Here is a 22075-nt window from a genome sequence, read left to right on the forward strand (position 1 = left end):
ATCAGGACTCCAGCTTTCCAAGAACCTTAGGCTGGGGCGTGTGGGCAGATGATGCCGGGGGCAACTGGAGCGTGTGCCTTTTCCAGAACCAGGATTGCTGGCCGGGGGTGCCTGTTGGGGAGGGCTGGCCTAGGCGTGGGCCTCGCGGCCTCTGGCTTAAACTTAAACCCAGGGCCCCTCACCGGCTGTGTGACCTAGCCATCTTCCCGGCCTCCGGGAATCTCCTCCTCCTCTTCTGTAAAATGAAAATAAGGAGAGTACCCACCTCCGTTCACTTGCCGTTTGCTGCTCAACTTTATAGGTTGGTCATCCGTGTTAAAAATTGTACAAAGAAAAGCAAAGGAAATGTGCAGGCAGACACGGCATGCCAGCCTGGGGTGTGGGCTCTGGGTGGCCAGTGTGACTGGGGAATCCAGCCCCAGGACCGGTGCTCACGCTGCTGAGACGGACGGACCTAGGCTTGTCCCAGAGGCCTCCTGGGACCGCCGATGAGCTTTCTGTGTCCTGGGCGAGGAGCAGCCCGAGCCAGTGGACAGCTCGCCTGGCTTCCCTGCTATGACAGCAACTGATGTGCGGGGCCGAGCTTGCTCGAAACACTGAAACGGGTAGTAGGCGCTGGGGTAAGAATGCTCCAGAAGCTCCCTCTTCCGGAAATTTCCTTCGTAATGGCAAATGTGATAGCCCACAGAGGGGCACCTGCATGGGTTGTCCCGCTTGGCAAGGGGTCTGGGTGGGTAAGAACCAGCCTCCAAGCTCAGGGGCCATGGGGCCCAGTTTGCTTTGCTGTGTTTTGTAGCCATTAATCTCACCCCCCCAGTCACCACCCACCTTCTTGCCAAGTTATCATTACTACTGTTTAAAAGAAAAAAGAAAAAAAGCATTGCTCATTTTAGAAGGCTGTCTGTCAGAAATGCTTAAAATAAAACCAGTCTGCACTTGAAAGAATAAGTACCACTTCTCTTGAAAGTCACTTCGGTGACAGTTTCTCAGCCATGTTGGATCCACGACCTATAGCTGTCCTTTCGAGAAAGCCAGGGCAGGTGTTTCTGGTATGTGGCCGTCAGTGAGGGGGCACTTTTTTTTTTTTATTTTTATTTTTTTAAGTTCATTTATTTACTTTGAGAGAGACGGTGAGAGAACACGCACGCAGAAGCAGGGAAGGGGCAGAGAGAGAGGGAAAGAGAATTCCAAGCAAGCCGTGCCCTGTCGGCACAGACCCCGACTTGGGGCTCGAACACACGAACCGTGAGATCATGACCTGAGCCAAAACCGAGAGCCAGACGCTTAACCAACTGAGCCACCCAGGCATCCCTGGCGAGTGGCATTTTTATTTCTGTATTCTACAAATATGTATTGAGCACCTGCTCCTGCTAGATGCCAGCCAGGTGATGTTCCAGGCCTTGGGGACGTACCATGAACCAGATGGGCATGATCCCTGTCCCCATAGAGCTCATCATCTTGTGGCTTCACCAGCCACCAGGCAGGCCATGAAAGTCCAGCAAGGGAAGAGTGCCCACCCAAGGGCGGGAGGAGCAGAGAGGGAGGGGAGAGAGGCAGGGCTGCCTTGTGGCTGGACGGGGCGTGCTTCACACGCACAGCCATTTATTTAGAGAAAGTGAGGCTCAGGTAAGCTAGGGAGCCTACACCCTCCACCTTGGGGTGTGGCCTCTCTGACCTTAGGTGTGGACACAGCAGGACTGATTTCCAGATCGTGTGCAGCTTTGCCTTGCGGGCCTGGAGGGAGCAGCCTTTCGAGTTTCTTTCCACCTGATCAGTTCACCCCACTGCTGCTTGTCCCTTACTGTTCTGGTAACAGCTGGAAAACTGAGGCATCTACGCAACGTAGACCCATGTTTACTCTTGCTCACAAAGGTGATCGTTTTATCTGGGGTTTTTTTTGTTTCGTTTTGTTTTTTAACCACAACATTCATAATGACGAGAATCCCTAGTGAGGACCACCCGATAAACCACGAGTGTGAACACAACTGTCAAATTAGGTACAATCTATTAATTTGCTGATTGATGGCAGGCATTAGCAATTTGTGGTGTCCAATTTCAGAACTACAGGGGAGCTGAAACTAGTCCTTTGTTTTCCAGAAGGGACACTGAGACCCAGAGAGATTAAGTAGTCGAATCAAGGTCAGCGGACAGTGCTGGGACTTCAAGCCAGTGTGCATTCTGTCTGGTCACCGGATGCCTCTACTAGACCTGAGGCATTCATGCCCTCGGCCCTGCTGGCAAAGCCTCTACTTGGAGTTTGGGGACGGGGGGGGGGGGGGTGGCCCTCCGAGATGCCATAAATAGGCCACAACTTTTGTGGGAGAGAAGACCACACTCTGAGCGTCAAGGCTCCTCAGAAAGGTAATAGGAACACTGAGGCCCAAGAGAAAGATCAGAAATTACCAGATTCCTGGTCATAAAATCTCTGTGACTACAAATTATGAGACAGAATGAGAATGACAGAAAGCAGAAAGACCAGTTACCCTGCCAGAGAAAGGGTTCCATTGCAAAAATGAAGTCGAGCTGGCTCAGGTGGTTAAACGTTCGACTCTGGGTTTCGGCTCAGGTCGTGATCTCACGATTCATGGGTTCGATCCCCCAGGAGGGCTCTGCACTGACAGCACGGAGCCTGCTTGAGATTCTCCCTCTTGCCCTCTCTCTCGCCCTCTCTCTTTGCCCCTCGCCAGCTCACACTCTCTTGCAAAACAAATGAGTAAACGTTTCAGAAAACGACATGAAGTCGAATGTGGACAGCTGGAGAACCTTTGCGTTCATGCAGCGTTCCCTGCAGCGACTTGGCTCCATAGCCTCTCCATGACCTGCCCGGTCTGTGCCTCTCTGCTGGCCTGTGGCCACGCCCCCCTCACAGGTGCTCCCGCCCACCCGGGTGCCAGGGTTTTCCATCGCTGGAACTCAACTCCATTGCCTCCAGGCCCGAACACTTGCATCCTCCCCGCCACCAACTTCGCTAATTTTCGTACTTCCGATCGTATTCTAGATGCCCTTTCCTCCAAGAGGCGTCCAGAGGCAGACTGGTTTATCCTACCTAGGGAATGCATTGGTTTTGTTTTCTCTGCGCTGGTTCGGAGGGGCATCTAACGCCACTCGTTGTCCTTGGTTCCAGGTGACAGACCACGCCACCACCGCCCTGCTCCACTATCAGCTGCCCCAGATGCCAGACGTCGTGGTCAGATCCTTCATGGTAAGTGGGCTTCAGAGCTGAGCCTCCTATGGAAACCTTGGTGCCCTCCCAGTAAGAACAAGCAGTTAGAACGCAGCTCACAGTGGGCCAGGGCCCCACAACGGCCAGCGTAGAACCGATGCTTCCTTTAAACGGGGAAGGGATTTATGAGAAACCGTTTCCCACTTAATTAACCGGTGTTTTCTATCGTGCTGAACAAATGGTGGTTTCAGATGTGATCTCCCAACACTGTTTCCCCACATTGATTTAGTCAGTAGATATTTATTGAGCTCCTAATCCATGCCAGGCCCTGTGCTTGGCACTGAGCAGGTAGCAGTGACGAAGATACATCTTGCGGTGCCCCCAAGACGTGGAGCTCGGGATGGGGAGTGACCCCAAAAGAGCCAAACGGCCGTTGCGCCGGTGTGTTGGAGTTGGCTCCTCCCGGCTCCCGTGAAGCGTGAGGAATTTGGCAACCTGGTTATTCGACCGTCGGTAGCTTGCAGTCGAACCCCAAGGTTTACACCACGGAAATCGGCTAACGCCGCAAGTCAGGACTCCCCACCACCCCAGGGCTGAGTCAAACGCGTGCTGCGGCCCACATCTGTCCCGCGACCCCCGTTTGGCCCGAGCAGGGCCGTCAGCCGGCCGCACCGGATCCTGACGGAACCAGCATCGTGCCGACGCGGCCTGGTGCCCTCACCTCAGCGGGCGCCCATCTTTCACCGCGGCTGAAACTCCCTTTGCCGCTCATGCTCGAAAGGCTGCCAGCTGGAGACCTACTCAGAAGACCTACCTGTTCGCAAGTCCAAATCCGTGTTGACAGCCAGCTGCCGTGGCGCTGCCCGCGTATCCCGTCACGGTTTGCCTCGGGAAGTGAGCTGCCCAGAGAACCTGCCGCTCATTTCTTGGAAGACACAGACCCGACTTCTCGATCGGCGCCCGCGGTGCTGGGGAGGGCGGACAAGCAGGCCCGGGCAGTCGGCCGAGCCGTGCGCGTCGTGGTTCCTTCGTGCGTCTGGAGGACAGTTCTGCCGACAGCCTCCAGCAGGCTCCTCATTTTCGGACGCGTACCGAGCGTCGCCGTCTAACCTAACACGTGTCGTGCCCAGCTTCCCTTTGGCAACTGACTCTGGGGCTCGGGGACCATTTGCATTTGATCGGCACTGGAGGATAAAGAGTTTAGCTGAGTGATCCGTCGACCCCCTCACGTTTGTTGCCAGAACCTCAAACACCTGGCCTTTGGAAGGGGGCAGTGTCGGGGGGCCACGGTCTGCCACCACGAAGGCGGCTGCGACGAAGACAGAAGGATCTGTATCAATAAACTCGACCTACCTCTTCAAAGAACACTTTTCTCTTATGGACGTAATTCGGGAGGACATTAAATGATGAGATTCACGTGCCCCTGTCACGGTGAGAACGTGCTTAACTTGCTCGCAAGCCTTTTGCTGCGGGGTGTGGGTTGGGTTGAGTTTTCTTTTTTTTTTTTTTTTTGTAGCAAATCTCCTTGAGTTTGGGAATTGAGTTACGGGAGCCTCATCCTTATGTATGATGCCCGAGAGATTTCTGCTCTCTGAACCACTCCGGGGTGTATTTGCCGCTTATTATGTTACCCGATGGCACCAGGCTGTCCCCCCGCCCCCCCGCAGGTGCAAAGGGCCACATTGTGACAGTGAGTGATGACCTCTGAAATCAAATTAGAGGGAAGGCACGTTGACCTCAGTGGAGGGTTCGAGCATTGTCATCGACGCGACGTCTTCCTTCACACGTGTCTGTGCCCACTTCTCGGTAGCGAACGAGAACATCAGCACGCATAGTCGGGGGACACGGGACACAGAAATGAAACGTGGTTACGCGTGGCCCCGAGCCGCGGGCTGTGCGCTAGGGCACGGCCACTCCTGTGGGAGGACTTCCTGCCCCTGAGAGCAGGAATTTCTACTTTAAAAACTCCCTCAGTTGGGAGGGCAGGGGGAGCTCCAGAAGTGACAGCCAGCAGTGTTACGACCTTGTGGATGGCGCGTGCAGCTTTCTGTGAAGTCACAGGCTATCTTTTGGGGCACAGCCAACTTAAGTCCTCTGGCCTCGAGATCACTAGGCTTGACAGGAAGGATGACATTGGAAGCTCCCGGATCCCATTTCTTTTATTTGTCTCTTCACTTCTCTTTTTAGACCTGGTTACGAAGTTACATAAAGCTGTTCCAGGCTCCGTGCCAGCGCTGCGGGAAGTTTCTACAAGATGGCCTTCCCCCCACGTGGAGGGATTTCCGAACCCTCGAAGCCTTCCACGACACCTGCCGCCAGTGACCCCGCCCCAGCCCCGGGCCGGCCTCCAGGCTCTGCCCCGCACCTTCCCAGATGATCCCTGGATCCCTCGGTCAGCCTGATGGCTCGGCCCCGTCCTCACCGCGTAGACTCCAGCACCCCACTCCTCCCCGTGTGTAGAGCAGCACGTCCTACCTTAAGGCTGAGCCACTTGCGGAACAGATTCCTTCTCGTTTTGATGGGACTAATTACCCACTGCAGGTGGTAAACGGAAGGCAGAGAAAACCTTTTAGAACTCAGAGTAAGGAACTCACGCAGCACGCTCGTCCTTGTGTGTTGGCGAATGATCCTCCAGGGCCTGTGCTCTAAGTCATGTTCACGAGCCATTATTGTCTGAATAAGCCCATGTCCGTACATCCTGTCATGCTGGGCGTTTTGTTTTGTAACTTTTTTTTTAATATATATATATATATATATATATATATATATATATATACACATACATATAGGCAGTAAACGTTTTGTACCCAGGACAAGGCTTTGTCTCCTGTCTCTTAAAGCACCTTCCACATTCAGTGTAGTGAACATGTGGGCAGATCTGGGCCTTTTGAAGAAAAAAGAACAGTAATGTCTGCATTTAAAACCTTGTTCTTTCTGAGGACACAGTTTCTTGCTTCTTGCTTAGGAGAGAGGACAGTGTTGGCAAATATTCCATTTCAAAGATGTTTTTGCAGTTTGAAAAATAGATTGTTCTTTTTGAGGAAAAAGCGCACAGATGTTTCTTTTTACTAAGCCAGTGGCACATGCATGCCCAAGGGAAAGGAGTCTGCCCCTGTCGGCAGCTAGAACGCGTGTGAGCGGGCGTGACGGGGGTACCTGGTTCGTTGGTCCCAGGTTTTGTCCTAAACGTTACTGTGAACAGATTCCAGCCCAGTTTGCTGAGGACATTCAGGGCCTTGACCCCAACATCAAAAGCTAGAACCTGTTTGTATGAAGAAATATATAAGACCGGGCGAAGCTCTTGAAGGATGGGGGAGCTTCCTAGAGCTTTTCCGGCCCAGCCTACGCTACAAATGTTCCCTTTGTAACGAAGACGGCAGAGGTGTCTTGAGGTGGCCAAAAGAGCGAGTGGTTCCTGGGTGACTTCTGGTACTGCTTAGGCCCTCCCACCTGCCCCTACCAGGCTTAAAGGAGCTGAGGACAAAGGATCCAGTGATGGAGAAAGGATAAGACAGTGCCGCTTGGGGCGTGGCCCAGTGGCGGCAGCCACTTGGGGACAGATTAGAAACACAGAGCCTCAGGCCCCGCCCCGGGGGACTCTGCTGTGGGCCCAAGTCTGAGAGACCCCGTTCAGGAGATGGGCGCCCCGTCTGGGGAGGTGTGATGGGAGGCAGCGGGGACGTTCCCACACAGCCAGAGATTCCAGACTAAATACCATGGTCGTCACGTTCAAGATGCTGTCGCTCATGAGAGGCACCATTATTTCATGAACCACTAGGAAAGAAAAACAGGCTGCCAATTAGACCGTGGCCCAGGCCTTAATGAGAATCCTGTGTGACACATGAGTCGGTCACACCAGCCTTTCATGTCTTCCAAGGGGGTTGGCGATTTCTCCCGCCTGAGTTTTACTGTTTAGCGTGGGACAGACGATCCCTTCGCATGGCCCCTGGTAACAGAACATAACACGCTCCTTTGACTCACGGGTAGCTGCCTTTCTTTGGTCTCGTGAGACGCTTGTCTGTTGCTCTGGGACAAAACACAGAACTGAGGACACAGGGTAGGTGATAACATGTCATCTCACTGCTGCGCACCTTTTGGGAGACATTTGAACGGCATACGTAGACTGACCTCTGCGGGTCTGCAGTGTGCGTTGTCGCGTGCAGTGATGATGGTGTGACCGGCTGTGACCACGCTGGAGCCCGTGGAGGGCCAAGTGCATCATGGCTGCCAGCACCCACCAGCGACTTTGAAAAGTGCATTGGGGGGCGGGGGGGCACTGATGAGATGAACAGTAGATCGCCTTGTGAGAGAGCTGTTTGGATCCTCCGGATTGCCCAGATCGGAGAAGGGTCCTTGCTAGAACCAGGGGCTCTGACTGCTGCCAGCCCCTGTTTTCGGGAGAGCGAGCCAGCCGGCCTTGAGTCCAGAGCCTGGGCAAGAGTTTCTGCTTAATGACCCTGTTTTCTCTGTGTCCTACTTAGTGACACCTTCTATTCGTGACAAACGATGCTTGTTTCCCATTTACGGGGAAGGTATAAAGTTTCCATTTTGAACAAGTGTATTTAGGCAGAAAAGTGAGACCATTAGAAGAAAAACATTAAATAAATATTGGCACAGCTGAAGCGTGGCTACAGCAGAAATGGGGGTGGGGGTGCGACCGGGGAGGCATGCGCAGCCAGGGCCTGAATCCTGGCTACCTGCCCCCAGTGCTGGGGGCCCAGACAGCTCACCCTTCCTTGGTATGACCCCCGCTCCCGCTTCTGTGAGATGAAGGCTGACAGTGATGGTGAGAAAGGGGAGCTGGAGGGATGCGTTGGGGGCTTTTTCAGTTTATTTATTTATTTTGAGAGACAGAGAGAGAGAGAGAGAGGGAGGGTGATTGGGGGAGATGGAGAGAGAGAATCCCAAGCAGACTCAGTGCTGTCATCGCAGAGCCTGATGTGGGGCTCGATCTCCCAAACCGTGAGGTCACGACCTGAGCTTAAATCAAGAGTCGGACGCTTAACTGACTGAGCCACCCAGGCGCCCCAGGGGTGGGGTTTTATAGATGAAACAAGATGGGCCATGAGTTGATAATGAACTATGGCTGGGCATTGGATATGTGGGTGATGTTAGCTGTTCTGTTTTTCTATATTTTATGTATTTTTTCTCTATATATTTTACATATATATATATATATACTTTTCTCTCCGTATACATGATATATATATATATGCTTTTAAAAAAAAATCTTTCCCTGGGGCGCCTGGGTGGTGCGGTCGGTTAAGCGTCCGACTTCAGCTCAGGTCACGATCTCGCGGTCCATGAGTTCGAGCCCCGCGTCAGGCTCTGGGCTGATGGCTCAGAGCCTGGAGCCTGCTTCCGATTCTGTGTCTCCCTCTCTCTCTGCCCCTCCCCCGTTCATGCTCTGTCTCTCTCTGCCTCAAAAATAAATAAACGTTTAAAAAAAAAATTTTTTTTTTAATAAAAATAAAAAAAAATCTTTCCCAAATTAAATGTGGTGGGGGGGGGGGGGGTGAGAAGTACAAGGGCCGGGCCAGTCACCCACCATGGCCTTCCCATCTCTGGCATTTCTGCTCTTCGGTCCTGAGAGGGGAAAGCTGAAAGGAAGTCGTGCTGAGGTCTGGCGAGTTGAGCGAGGCTGGAAGGGTGACGAGCTTGTTTGCGCCAAATCCACGAATGCTTGGCGGCTTGAGAGACGGACACGAGGGAGACTGGCTTTGTCGTCGGCCATTAAAATCCAGACAATGTTTTGACCCCAAGTCGGCACAGGTAGGGACTGGGGGTACGTCGGGACCAGTTGCAGGGTGGCCGGGAGGCCTGCTGCCCCAGGAGCGAGGGCATCAGGTTCCGGAATCCTCCTTTGATGCCTCTTGCGGATAGGAGCGTGGCCATCAGTGAGCGTGCTGCCCAGATGCTACTTAGGCTGTCCAAGGTGACCTCTAAGCCAGACCTACCAGGTACAGTAAGTGACTTAGTCGTGACCCCCACAGCTCGGCGTCTGCTCTGGGCCAGGTGCCTCACCCCAAGTGGGCGCGTGCTGTTTCCCCTCGTCACACAGACGGAACCAGCAGGTGAGGGTCTCACGCAGCAGTCTACCCAGGGGCTGGGTGTCAGACCTCGTCACCACGCGCTGTGGCTGCTTCGCGGCAAAGCCGCCTCCTGAGAGGCAAAGGGGCTGGTCCCCGCTCTGCCGCGGTGTGGGACCTGAGTTCTCTGGGCCCGAACTTAGAAATCTCGGTCCTGCGCGTGCCCCTCTGCCGTGAAAATCCGTGAGGCAGGTACCTGTGCCGTCTGCCGGCCGGGTGACCGCTCGTCAGCGGGGCGGTCGTTAGGACCTGACAGAACGGAATGAGGAAATCTGGGCAGGGTTGTCCAGATTTTTTTTTTTTCCTGAACTAAATTGGGAACTGGCCTTTTGGTATCGAGTGATATTTTTCTACTTCACACCATCGACGGAAAGCCGTAGGCACGAAATGGTGATCTTTCAGTGTTAACGTGCAAACTCTCCATCGCGTTAAGACTGTCAGGAGTGCGGGCCTGATGCTAAATCGAGAGCCTTGTAAGGTCACCCTCGTGGGGAGGAGAAGGGACATCAGCCTCACCACCAGGATCTCACAAGATCTGGAACCTTGGCCAACTTGACGGGAGGCATCGTCAGGCCATCAGGTGTGCAGGAGAGAGGACAAGGTAGAACGATTCACCTTGCTTGTCTGCGCCTCCCGGCCTCTGCATCTCTGCCCAGGATGATCTCGGTGAACTTTAATTGTCCTGCATCTGACAGGAAAGGGTGGGCCGATTCCGTTGCACCTGCTCGGAGCTCATTCAGGCCTGCCCGACGCGCGCATCGAAGACGAGCCGGCGCAGGGGTGCTGTGGGCGAGCCTGCCTGCCGTCAAGCCCTTGCGGTCTGTCTGCACCTGCTCGGGGGAATAATCAGGCTTCACTTTCTAGGACAGGCGGGTTTCTTTCTCCCGTCTCTGCCATCCTTCCCCCTGCTCCCATCCCCTCCCCGGCTCCTTCAGTTAGCGGAAAGGAACCTCAAAAATCACTTTCAAGTTGAATTTTAAATTGCAGGTTGGCCGCTCCCTGTCATTCGTGCTGGAAGAGACAAACCTTAGAGTTCACGAGCACATCCAGGTAAAGCGCCATCTCGGCAGCTTTAAGATGATTAGTTACTCAAGGACAGCTCCAGCCTGTCTCTGTGCCAATTGAGTTTGAAATTTCCACTGGAGATTGGCCATCCTCTGGGACCATATGAGCTGTGGTTTGGTGCTGGCTGAACTGGCGGGTGCTGCCGGCAGCCGGCTTCAGTGGCACCGTGCTTGTCCAAGCCTGATAGAGACAAAAGAGTGACGTGTCCCTCGGGGCGGGTGGGGGGACAGGGGGGCGGTGAGAGAAGAGGGCTCAGGGAGAGAGGCAGGAGGACAGAGGCCAGGAGCCTGGGAGCCGGCCGGGGACACCAGCGAACCTTGTCAGCCCCCACGCCGTGGGATGGACTGTTACTTAACTGCACTGTCCCACTTCCCTGATTCCTACCTCTGTTGTCTCCCATCAGCTTGCTTTCTTAATTACTAGAGGGACGCATGTGTTCCTTTTATGGAAAATTAAGAGAATGTGGACGAGCAAAGAAAAGAATAGCCATAATTCCCACCCACCAGAGATAATTAACAGAGCATTTTGCTGTATCTCTTTCCAGACCCTCATATGGGTAAGTTTGTGCGCATCCCATTTTTTTTGCCAAAAATAGGATCCTGCCGTATTCTGTTTTGAAACCTGCTTTCTTTTTTTCCCGTTTAGCAAAGGCTAAGTTGCTCTAGTGCAGAGGCCCCAAAATACAGTGGCTTAAAGAACGTAGACCCTTCTCGGGGGCGCCTGGGTGGCTCAGTCGGTGAGGCGTCCGACTTCGGCTCAGGTCATGATCTCGCGGTTCGTGGGTTCGAGCCCCACGTCGGGCTCTGTGCTGACAGCTTGGCGCCTGCTTCTGATTCTGTGTCTCCCTCCCTCTCTGCCCCTCCCCCACTCACGCTCTGTCTCCCTCTGTCTCAAAAATAAAAATAACCATTAAAAACAAAAAATTTGAAAAAAATGGGGACACTCCTCTTGCCCTGAACCCCCAAGGGGAGGCGGTTCCGATTAAAGGACTGTTCCGCTGGGTGCAGCCACTCAGCGATCCTGTTCCTCCTACCCTGTCGCCCTACCGCCTGGCCTAGGACGCGGTCTGCATGGTGGCAGCTGGGCCACTGGCCCCGTCCAAGTTCACTACAAGGGAAGGATACGTGGCAACACGTGCCCGCTGTTGTAAGACCCAGACCCAGCACTGGCACGTGTCATTTCCGCTTGAACTTCATTAGTAAGAACTCAGTCACATGGCAGACCCAGCTGCAAGGGCCCCTGGGAAACGTGGTCTCTAACTGGGCGGCCGTGGGTCCGGCAGAAACTCTCTCTGAAGGGAAGCAAGCCTGTTCTGGTGGATGGTCAGCAGCCTGTCCCGAACCTCTTCCTGCCTTGGGAGTGACACTGCCCTCGGGGTCCCGTTTGTTTTATTTGCTTTGTCCTGAGTTTTGGGTTGCGATGGCCTTCCAGTGTCCGATGGCCACAGCTTAGACCATGAGTCTCCTGCTGGCCTCCTGTAGCTTTTTATTTTACAGTAATTGTACGTTCAGGGGAAGTTGCAAAGATCTGTCCGGAAGGCCCGTGTGCCCTTCGCCAGCCGCCCCCCACCCCCTCCCCGGTGTTCACATCTACAGTAGCTGACGTTGGTGCAGTGCCCAGAGTTCATCCAGACGTCACCAGCTCCACACGCGCTGTGTGTGTCTGTGTGTAGCCCTCTGCCCTGGTGCCACTTTGTGGAACCACTGCCACGGTCCAGACCCCCTCGTCCTACCCCTTTCTAGCCATGCACGCCTCCTCTCCCCATCCCTGTCCCCAGGCAGCCACCGATCCGTTCCCCATCTCCGTGACCGTCTTTGTCACCTGGCGTCACATGCCTGGAATCACGCACCGCGTCTCCTCCTGAGGTTGCCTTTTGTCGCTCAGCCTCGTCTCCTTGTGGCTCACCCAGGTCATTGTGCATATCAGCCAACCACTCTTCTTCATCGCTAAGGAATATGCCGTGCCGTGTGTCACCACACCTCGACCGTTTATCCACGCGGGGACGTTGGGAGCCTCCGGCTTGCAGCTCTTCGGGGTAAAGCTGCCGGGAGCATTGTGCGCATGTGTCTGCGTGGAAGTGGACGCCCGTGAGGACGATCGCTGGGCCGCCCCGTAAGTCCGTTTTCAGCTCTAAAGGAACTGCCAAACCATCTTCCAGAGTGGCTGTGCCACTTGACTTCCCCGCCAGCCGTCTGAGGGATCCGGCTTCTCCACATCACCACCGGCGTCTGGCGTCGGCGCCACTTCCTGTTTTAGCCACTGGACAGGTGTGTGAGGCACCAGCTCAGTGTGCTTTTTATTTGCAAACCTCCCCCCTGGCCCCCCACCCCCAAATAGCTAACGCTGCTGAGGAGCCGGTCGTGGGCCTGTTTATTTACCATGTGTGTGTATCAGCCCAGGTGAAAGGTCTGTGCATGTGTTTTGCCCATTTTCCACTTGGATGATCTTTTACTGTTGAGCGTTGGGAGTTCCTCTTACATTCTAGGTGCGGATCCTGTGTCGGTCATATGACGTGCACCTATTTTCTCCCGGGCTGTAGCTTGCCTTTCATCCTCTTAAGGGGATCTTTCACAGAGCACACATACTCACTTCTTATGAGGTCCCGTTTGTCCGTTTTTTCCACTTACGCATCATGCCTTTGGTGTCAAGTCTAACCTGTTTGGGTTTTAGGGGACCAGCATTCTGCCGTTCGGAACCTTGTTTCCGCCTCTGTGTCCCACCCCACTCCTCCTCTTCTTTCTCCTCCTTCTCCCTCTCACTCTCCCTCCGTCTTGACTTACAGCCCCGTGTAGATCTCCGATCTTGATCTTGGCAGTGATCTTGATCTCCGATCTTGGCAGCGACCTTAGCTGCCTTTTGTTTCAGCCTGTGCACTTGATGGGCCGTCAGAGCGTCCAAGGCCTGGAGACCCGTCCTCACTCACCCGGCAGGTGAGCGACGGCGAGGACCACAGCCAAGCAGCCCTCAGCCTACGCTTTTCCACTTCCCCGACACTTCTTGGGACACCACTTGGCCTACCGTGTCAGGGTGAAATAGATCCCGCTGGGGCACAGGTTATGAAAGCGTTGGCAGTGACAGCCCAGTAGCAGTGCTCGGGGAAGCGTCTCTGTCAGGAGCAGTCTGACACCAGGGGAGCTCCGGCCCTCCCTGTCCCGGAAGACAGGCGGTTCGTGCCTGTGGTCGGATGCGTGGCAGTGTGCCGAGTCCTGACGCTTAAGCAAGCGTGTGTGAGGCGACTGGAGGGAATCCGGGAGGGCTTCCTGGGGGAGATTCCCCACACACAGCTCCCAGCCTCTTGGATCGCCAGGCCACCCAGAGAGCCCACACTGACGGCTGTGCCTTGGGAGGGGAAAGGAGGGCATAGGGTCTGTTGGATGTGGAAGCCGTTTAAACCAGCTGACTTCCCCCCTTCCCCTCCTGCCCTCAGCGCCTGCTCCAGGACCCCAGGGAGGGGTGGAGCACCAGCCCACGGACTGCAGTGGGCCCGCGCTCAAGACAGGGGCTGTCCTCACCCGTCACCTGGGCCTCATGCTTCCTGTCACCTTCCTCTGGGAGGATACCATCCTCAAACATGGAAGGGGCGGGGGGCCCGGGGCCTGGAGTGGAAAGAGCCTCCAGAACAGGATCCTTTCCCTCCTGGGAGCGCCAGCGAGTTCCCCGTCCCCGGCCTCTGGATTGTTCTTCTCAGCCCAGACATTCTTCCTCCCGAAAGCCACACGGCGCTCGCACATGCTCGCGCGCTTTCTTCCCGATCGCTAAGCCGATGCCCGTCCAAACCATCTCCTGCCCCAGAGCACCCGACAGACCACATTTCCCGGCCCCCCTGTGTCTAAGCAGGGCTGCGGGGTGTGCACCCCAGTTTTGTGTCCCTTTCAGAGGTGGCCAAAAGAAGGCCTGCGTTTGCCCTGCTCTCTCTGCCTTTTCTGAGGCAGCATCGGAAGTGACACGCGGCGACGGAACAAGATGGAAAGATCCCGGATCCCCGGGTCCGGACCCACAGAAGAGCTGGCTGCCCGGGTGAGCCTCCCCACCAGGAGCCCCCGCGGTGGGTTTTGTGTGAGCGAAGTAAACGTTCAAACCTTTTATTCTGGCAAATCACCGAGATTTAGGTTTGTTTTTTTCTCAAATAACTGCCGGAGTCGTTTACCCCACACATCATGTAAATACCCTGGAAACGGGCCACAGATAGGAAGTGTTCGATAGGTGGCAAAGATTACCGTGTCTACGGCTACCGTATTTGTTAGCTTGAGTCCAAATCGTCTTCCGCTTCGATTTGAAGGGGACCACGGAAAATGTCACCCGGGCTTGCTCCCTTCAGCCTCCGGGGAGAGTCACCCGACGGGGCAGGCGTCCCCTGACCGCTCGCTGTGGGAGTGATCCCCATCCCTTCCCGCCCCCTTCCTCGTTTCTTCCGAGCAGCCCTCGCGTTGGACGCCGTCAGCCGCGCCCTCTTGACACCCACGAGAGTGTCGGCTCCCAGAAGGCAGGGACTGCGTCTGTCCGGGGCACTGGTCTGTCCCCTCGCACAGCGCGGGCACTCAGTAACCTTTGCCAGATGTTGATGAGAGAAAGAAAGCCGGGCTCGGGTTTCTGCTCTGCCCCTAGACAGGCGACCGTGGGCCAGTTACGTGGTCCGCATGAGCCTGGATTCATCTGGGAATCGGGCCAGTAGTTTGGCCGTGCAGGCGCGCGAGTCCTGCGAAGGACCACACCAGGTATTTATTGTGCGCCTACTGCATACTGGTGCTTGTCGCCAGGATACGGTTCGCACGTCGAATGGGAGAGGGCCAGACGGCGCAGGCAGCCTTGTCAGTGACTCCAGTGCAGGCACGAGCGTGGATGCTGGGGGGCATAGTCGTCCGTGGGGGGCCTGTTCTGTCTCCTGCCTCTCTGACCCCCTCCCGTCTCTCGTTCCCACAAAGATGAGATTCCGAGAAGAATCCAGAGATTTGATGGCAATGCCGTGGGGTGGCCTGCCCTCTGCAGACACTGCGGAACGGCCTCAGCGGTACGTCGGGACCTTCTCGTAATCTTCAGCACGAGAGATGTAAAACCCCGTCTCAGGAGTGGAAGTGTTCTGAAGAGAATGTCAGGCTCACAGGACACCGCCCCATTTCCCAGTCCTATCTGCGTTTCTGCGAATATGCCGCACCTCCCTGCCTTGATTAGGACGGGGCCCCTCTTTTGCCATGGCCTTTTGATATTTGACTTTGCACTCGATGCCCCTAAAGCTAATAGGCGCTGGCCTTTCATTTCCAAAGGGTAGTTGGTCAAATTAATGATCGCCAAAAGGCCATAGTTAATTTGCTGTCCTTCCTGTTTCTTTCCATTAGTTTGCAAACCGGCAAAGTTCAGGAAAACTTGGGAGCATAAAAGAGTAGGGAGCTAATGAGGAAGCCGGCGGGTAGTTCTAGACTTTTCCAAAGACTTGGGGGCCATAGCCAAGGGATGGTCGTGAGATTAGCGAGAGAAACCAGCTCCCCACGCGGCCGAGTCCTGGCCGTGGGCCCGCAGAGCCCCGGACAGCCTTTGAGTGGGTGCGTGTGTGACGCCGTGTAACTTGTCTTCAGCCCTCCGTGAGGGATCCCAGGCCACGCCCTCTGCCTCAGCTCCAAGGCACCTTGCTCTTTCCGCAGGGGGAAGGGCTGAGGGCTCCGGGGAACGAGAGCACCCCTGCCTCCTTTCTCAGAATATAAATACCGATGATCTGAACCTAGCTTGTAGTCGTCCAGAGCAAAGGGCTTTCACTAGCATTTCCAGCTAAGCTGCAAAACACATCGAACCGCTCCTCGAGGCAGAGAGGCCGGGGGTTCTGCAGCCTGATGCCTCGGTGCCCCAAGGCCGCCAGGCACGTGTCAGCCATGCCATCCCGCCACGAGCCGTGTCTGTGAACGGCACGCGCCCCGCGGGAGCACATGATGACAAGAATCCAGACACCTTGGTGGCGTCACCCTTCTTGGGATAAAATGAACGTCACCCTGCCCCTGGAGAACGACCCCTCACCCCCTCCTCAGTCCACGTGCTTCAGTTAGAGCCCTGGCCATTCTTAGCCCCAGGCCCGCCCCTCCACACACAGACACACCCTTGTCCGTGCTGAACACCATGCCAGTGGGCAAAGAACCATTTAAAGGGCCCCGATCCATCTTCTAGATCAGGCGACGAAGGACGAACTCGGAACCGAACGGCAGTAAGCTGGTGGCTGGCAAAAGGAGGCACCGTGTTAAGTGCCTCTGAGGTATTGCAAAGGATCATCCGTTCCCAGCCTGGGCTTGATCTTTGCCCGGAGGCCAGTTTTTCCATTGGAGATTCCTTTGCCATCTGGAGAAGCCGGGAATGAGAAAACAGTTTTATTTTCAAACCCGGCAAGTTACGGCTCTTTTGCATTTTCCTTTCAATTAAAAACGGAAAAGTTTCCTTTTTAACCCATCGTGCCTCTTGCGTCTTGCCGTGGACAGCTGGAAGAAACGAAGCACCGGGCCTCGACGTCTCCCTCGGGGGGGCACGCGCGTCCTGGGGCAGATGCCCTGGTTTCTGCTTTATCACACTCCACTGCTGCACACTGACCAGCGCCACGTTCACGACAGGCTCCCCTACCCCCTCCTCCCGGGAACCTTTCCCTCGCTCCCCTTTAAGCCCTCTCCAGAGGCTCCCTTGGGCCTTGGTTTCCCCCCCCCCCCCCCCCGCCTTGGGCCTCTCCACCACATGGAGCTGGGCCCCGAGCATCAACGTCCGAAGAAAACCGTGTGGACACTGTATCGTCTTTTCTACGCTAGCCTGGGAAATTATATAGCATCGCTTCAGTCAGCCTGTCACTAAGGGTGGCCCAGATTCAAGGGAGGGGACCCAGACCCTGCTCTGATTCAGAGGGGTGTCAAAAATGTGTGAGCCTGTCTGAAAGCCCAGACAGGGCCCCCCCTCCCCCCCACCCGCGGTCTCTTTTCCTCTTCAGTGCCGTGGGATACTTAGCTGCCATCTTGGACCATGGAGCGGTCTTGGGAATGGAGGCCCTTAGATCAGGAAGGGGGCTTGGGAATGGAGTCCACACGTGCAGAACAAGGTAGAACAGGCTCGATGCCTGATGGGCTCCACGCCGGCCCTGTCTGCCCACCTCCGGGCTCAGCGAACGAGAAGAGTAAACTGTGTTGCTGAAGCTGCTGTTACCTTGTCTCTGTCGCTTACGGCCTAACCCTGTCCTAACTAACACGCCCCTGTCCCTGGCTTTCTTGGCCCTTAACACACCGGACATGCTCTGTTTACTCCTGCGAGTATTGGATCAATCTGTCTGTTACCCCCAGTAGGTTTTAAGCACATAGTAGGTGCTGTTCCGAACCTAAGCTTTTTTGATGGCTTGCTTCATGGTTAGCTGAGGGTTAAGGGGATTAACGGAAAACCTTTCCGCGGGCTGTGGAGCCCAGGGTCCAGACTGAGGACCTTGCCGAGCGGTACACACAGTGTGACTAAAATAGCGGGGCTCTGAGGGCGAGCCGGATTGGTGATTACTTAGATGCGGCCAGGGTACGTTTTTGTTTGCTGTCTGGATAAAGGTTAGCGTTTTTACACTTTGTAGCACGAATAGCATCATGACTTAAATGCCACGATTTACATGACTCAGTCCATGTACTTTTAACATTCTGTCATGTTCCATTTTGCCCCTTCCAGGGCGGTTCACGCGCCCCTTTCGTCAGCCTCCCCTCCCCTGAGTGCACTCAGGTCAGTGTCTTGTGTTGACTGGAGACATTGTTTCCATTTGAATGTGTTCTGACTCAGGACGTGCCAGAGCCCCCTGCCTTCCCAACAGCCACACTTCCATTCTTCCTTCTCATAGCGCTCCCCCTAAGAGCCTGGGATAAAGACTTCCCGTCCCAGCTCCTTTGCTTTGCAAATCGGAGTGACCGTTGACGTGTGACTCTAGTTACGTATAACTGCCAGGAGGGGTTCCTAAGGGGATGGCGAGAGGTGGGAGGGCGTTTCGGCCCCGTCCTCCTTCCTCCCGGCTGAAGCGTGGACGTGATGGCTGGCACGCAGGCAGCCGTCACGGACCACGAGGTAGAAGCCACGTGCTGGGGATGGCAGAACAGCAAGATAGAGGGCGTCTGGCTCTCTGGCAACTTTGGCATTCCCTCCCCGGTCGTCCTTTATGTGGGCGACAGCTAGGCCATCTCGTCTAAGCCGTCATTGTTCTGGCCCCCGCATCACGGCTGAATTTGACCCAAATGGATCCAAGGATGGCCGGCGGAAGCTGGCTTTTTTACACAGTCCTCAGTCTGAGCTGGTTTTCCTGTGTCTTTCTCACCTTCCCCAGGAGCTAATTGAGAGTTCCAGTTAATTGCCTTTTTTTGTTCCTGGACGTGGTGTTAGTCACAGGCGCACGGAAGGCCCAGCCCGTGCTGAGAGCTCTCCTCCTCCTGTGTCATGTTGGCTGCTGGCCCCAAGATCATTAGCACCCCGATTCCATCAGCGTCTCCCGAGACCCGCACGATTTTGGCGTCTGCTTGGTGTTTCACACCCGCTGAAGGTTACTGAATCCATCTTTAGTCAGGAAAAGCGATTTAATGAGCGCGTTTCTGCCTCATGACGAGAAAGGAGCTGAGCGCGTGCGCGCCCAGCTGCAGTCAGCCCGGTGGCTGCCCGTGGCCTCTGTGCCGATTTAATTTCTTGGCTGGCGTTGGGCAAATAGAGCAGGCCGGCTTTCTCTGTGCTCCTCCCAGGCCCCCCCCCACGCCCCGGCCCCTCATGCATTTTTCATCTCAGCTCCCCACTCCCTCTGCCCTGCGAACAGTATCGATCGGCTGATTAAGCCATCAAGTCACAGCAAACAGCTCTCCTTCTCTAACTCCAGGGCCTTGCTCCTTCCTTCCCTGCGCCGTGTGCCTCCTGTGCACGGTACAACGTATCGGGCAGGTGTTTCCACGGACCTCGGCATCCCCCGCCCTTGTGGTGTGGGGGTAATCAGCAGATGAACTTACCAGAAACCGGGCCCTCGACACCTGTCACCGAAATGGAATACTTGGAGGCTGTATTTTGAAATCAAGCATCTACAGATCCCCTCTGATGACTGAGGACCTATTTAAAACGAAATAGGTGGCTCAGTCGGTTAAGCATCCAACTCTTGGTTTCGGTTCAGGTCATGATCTCACGGTTTATGAGTTCAAGCCCTGCGTTGGGCTCTGAGCTGACAGCGCAGAGCCTGCTTGGGATTCTCTTTCTCCCTCTGTCTCTCTGCCCCTTCCCCCCTTCCCCAGTCACGTTCTCTCTCTCTCTCTCTCTCTCTCAAAATAAACTTAAAAAAATATATATTTTACAACTAAATTCAGTATTAGTTGTCATCGCTGTGTAACAAATTGCCCCAAAGCTTAGTGGCTTAAGGAACAAACCTTGAATACATCACAGCTTCTGCAGGTCAGGGATTCAGGAGTGTCTTTGCTGCATTGCTCTGCCTCAGAGTCTCTGGAAGTTTCCATCAGAATGGCAGGGACAGTCCCCAGAAGGCCTGACTGGGGCTGGGGGATACGATTCCTCACTCGCCCACACGGCTGTCAGCAGGAGGTCCCCCTTCCTCGCCAGCGGGCGCCTCCGCTATGCTTCTGGAGTGTCCTGCTGGCGTGGCCTCCCCCCCCCCCCCACCCCCCCGGCGAGGGGTCCGGGAGAGCAAGCAGGACCCCACAGCGGGTGCTGCAAACCTGGCATAACCTAGTGTCCCTGCCTGACACCTGCCAGCCTCCTCAGTCACCTCCTCCTTCAAACACTGTGCTCCTCTTGGCGTCTGCCCAACCCTCCCGGGTTCCTCCAGGGCGCAGCTGTCTCCCAGCCTGGCTCTCCTTCCCCACCTTGAGCTGCGGGTGAATCCTGCCCTCTCCCTTCCCCAGCTCACGTGGGAGAGGGCGTCTCCCCTCTCAGAGCACCCCGCCTACCCGTGCAGTGCCCTGCAGCGTGGTCCTGTGCTCCCCGTGTGCGGAAAGGCGGGGACCGTCGCCCGTGCGTCCGCAGCCCCTCTTCCGGGTCTGGCCTCTAGTGGGTGCGTCCTGCCCGAATGAGGGAGCCCTGAGTTCACCTCTTGCTCAGGCCTCAGGGGCCACCCTGTAAAATCTACCAGTGTGTTCCTTCGCTCCTGGGTGGCTGGGAGCAGGAGAGGGAAACTGGTGCCGGGTGTGGGGGGATTCGCACCCCAGGACGAGGGGCTTGTCCCCAGCTCCCTGGCGGGGCCCCGTGTCCCCGCCTGGATCCAGGACGGAACAGGGGGCCACCTCTGCTGCCGGAGGGGTTGGTCTCGGTGGTTTCTGTGGCTCCACACCCCAAGGACGGCACAGCACGGCTGCCCGCTTCCCGGAGGCCCTTCTGCAAGTCCGCGCTAAGGAAGGGAGCGCCTTTTCTGGAAGCAGAGGCAGAGAGAGGGCCGCCCCTGCATTCACGCACCCTCACTGTGTTTCCTCCGGGCAGCCCAGCATATCCTGGGCTGCGCACCTTTTCCTGAAAGGGAAACCCAGAGACGGAAAAGCCTCACCGTTGATCTGTCCCCCCCACCCACCCACACACACACCGATGGTTCCCCCACGATTGCATCTGTCTGCAGCTCACCTTCCCCCAAGTGCGGCCCGAGCCATCCCTGCCCTCCAGCTCCCGGAGGAGCCACTGATGGTTCTCTGACCGTCGCCAAGCAAGATCCTTTCACAGCCAATTTCAAGGGGTTAATGGGAGGATGGAGTGGAACTTATTTACAACACCGACTCCTCTTAGAATAGCTCTCACCAGGCATTTCGCGGCAAAGTTCTTCGATTTCCCACCCATGTCCTTTCCCACCATTACTAAATACCAAGAGATATTCTGGTCCGTGTTCCCACTCTCCCCAGCCCTGATTCATGCAGCTGTATGTGCTGGGGAGTAGGAGACGTCATCACCCTGCCACCCGTGAACTTGGATGGGCGGTGACACCGACAAGGGCGTCAGGAAAGAAGCTGGCATTTCAGCTCAGAACAACTTGCCTCTCCAAACATCACCAGTGCCCCATGTGACCGATGACGTCACCTCCCATTTAAACCTCTTCCTTCTCTGATCCTCTTTTCCTAACCTCAATTTATGTGCATTTCTAACTGCCAATGTGGGTCCGGGGCTGAGTCTCGGCCTGTTTGAGGACAGATGCCTTAAGCATCCCCATCCCAGATGGGACGTTTTACCTGGGCTTTGGCCATCTCTGCTCGTTCGGGCCTCTGGCTTTTCGTTTCCACTGAATTTCGAATTCATCTACTTGTCTTCCAACCTGACTTCCGAGTTGAGATAGGCTTAGCAATAGTAATAGCAGCGTGGAAACCGGAAGTCGCGTTGTAACCGGATATCACGTGGTCACAGGACATCACGAGGTCGCGGGACGTCCCGTGGTTACAGGACGTAGGGTGGTAACAGGATGTCATGTGGCAAGCTCACCGAGGGCTTGCCACCCACATGCCCACGGCAGCAGGTTGTGTTCTTAGGAAGCAGGTGCTGAGATGGGCGACAAGGCGTTATTATCCATCAATACCCGCGGACAGGGGAGGGCGGAAGCAGGATTGGGCAGAGCGAGTGGCGGACCCGGGGACTCAGGCCCCACGAGGCCTCCGCCAGCCCCGCGGGTCAGCTCAGGACACTCCCTGTCTGCCTGAGTGTCCTGCATTGGTCCACAGTGGTCGGACCCGTCCGCCCCACCTCTTTCGGTCTCCGGATGCCAGTTACCCTCAAAGAACACGGACTGGGCAAGGCAGGTCCCTGCGGCCCACGAGCCTTTCGT

The 22075-nt window shown here is 55.7% G+C and overlaps 1 protein-coding gene across 9 annotated transcripts in view; it reads left to right on the forward strand.

Annotated features, from left to right (window-relative positions):
• Positions 1–22075, forward strand: part of MED27 (mediator complex subunit 27) — a 234882-nt gene that overhangs the window by 193159 nt on the left and 19648 nt on the right. For 2 of the 9 annotated variants that reach the window (XM_053204478.1, XM_053204477.1), the window contains 3 exons: positions 3125–3202; positions 10240–10302; positions 10963–21315. In XM_053204478.1, the coding sequence (XP_053060453.1) occupies positions 3125–3202; positions 10240–10302; positions 10963–11217 (396 nt within the window). In that variant the 3' untranslated portion in view covers positions 11218–21315. The other 7 variants (XM_015083517.3, XM_015083519.3, XM_053204480.1 and 4 more) reach the window with 6 other exon arrangements.

Source organism: Acinonyx jubatus, chromosome D4 (assembly GCF_027475565.1).
Source record: "Acinonyx jubatus isolate Ajub_Pintada_27869175 chromosome D4, VMU_Ajub_asm_v1.0, whole genome shotgun sequence".
Lineage (NCBI taxonomy): Eukaryota > Metazoa > Chordata > Mammalia > Carnivora > Felidae > Acinonyx > Acinonyx jubatus.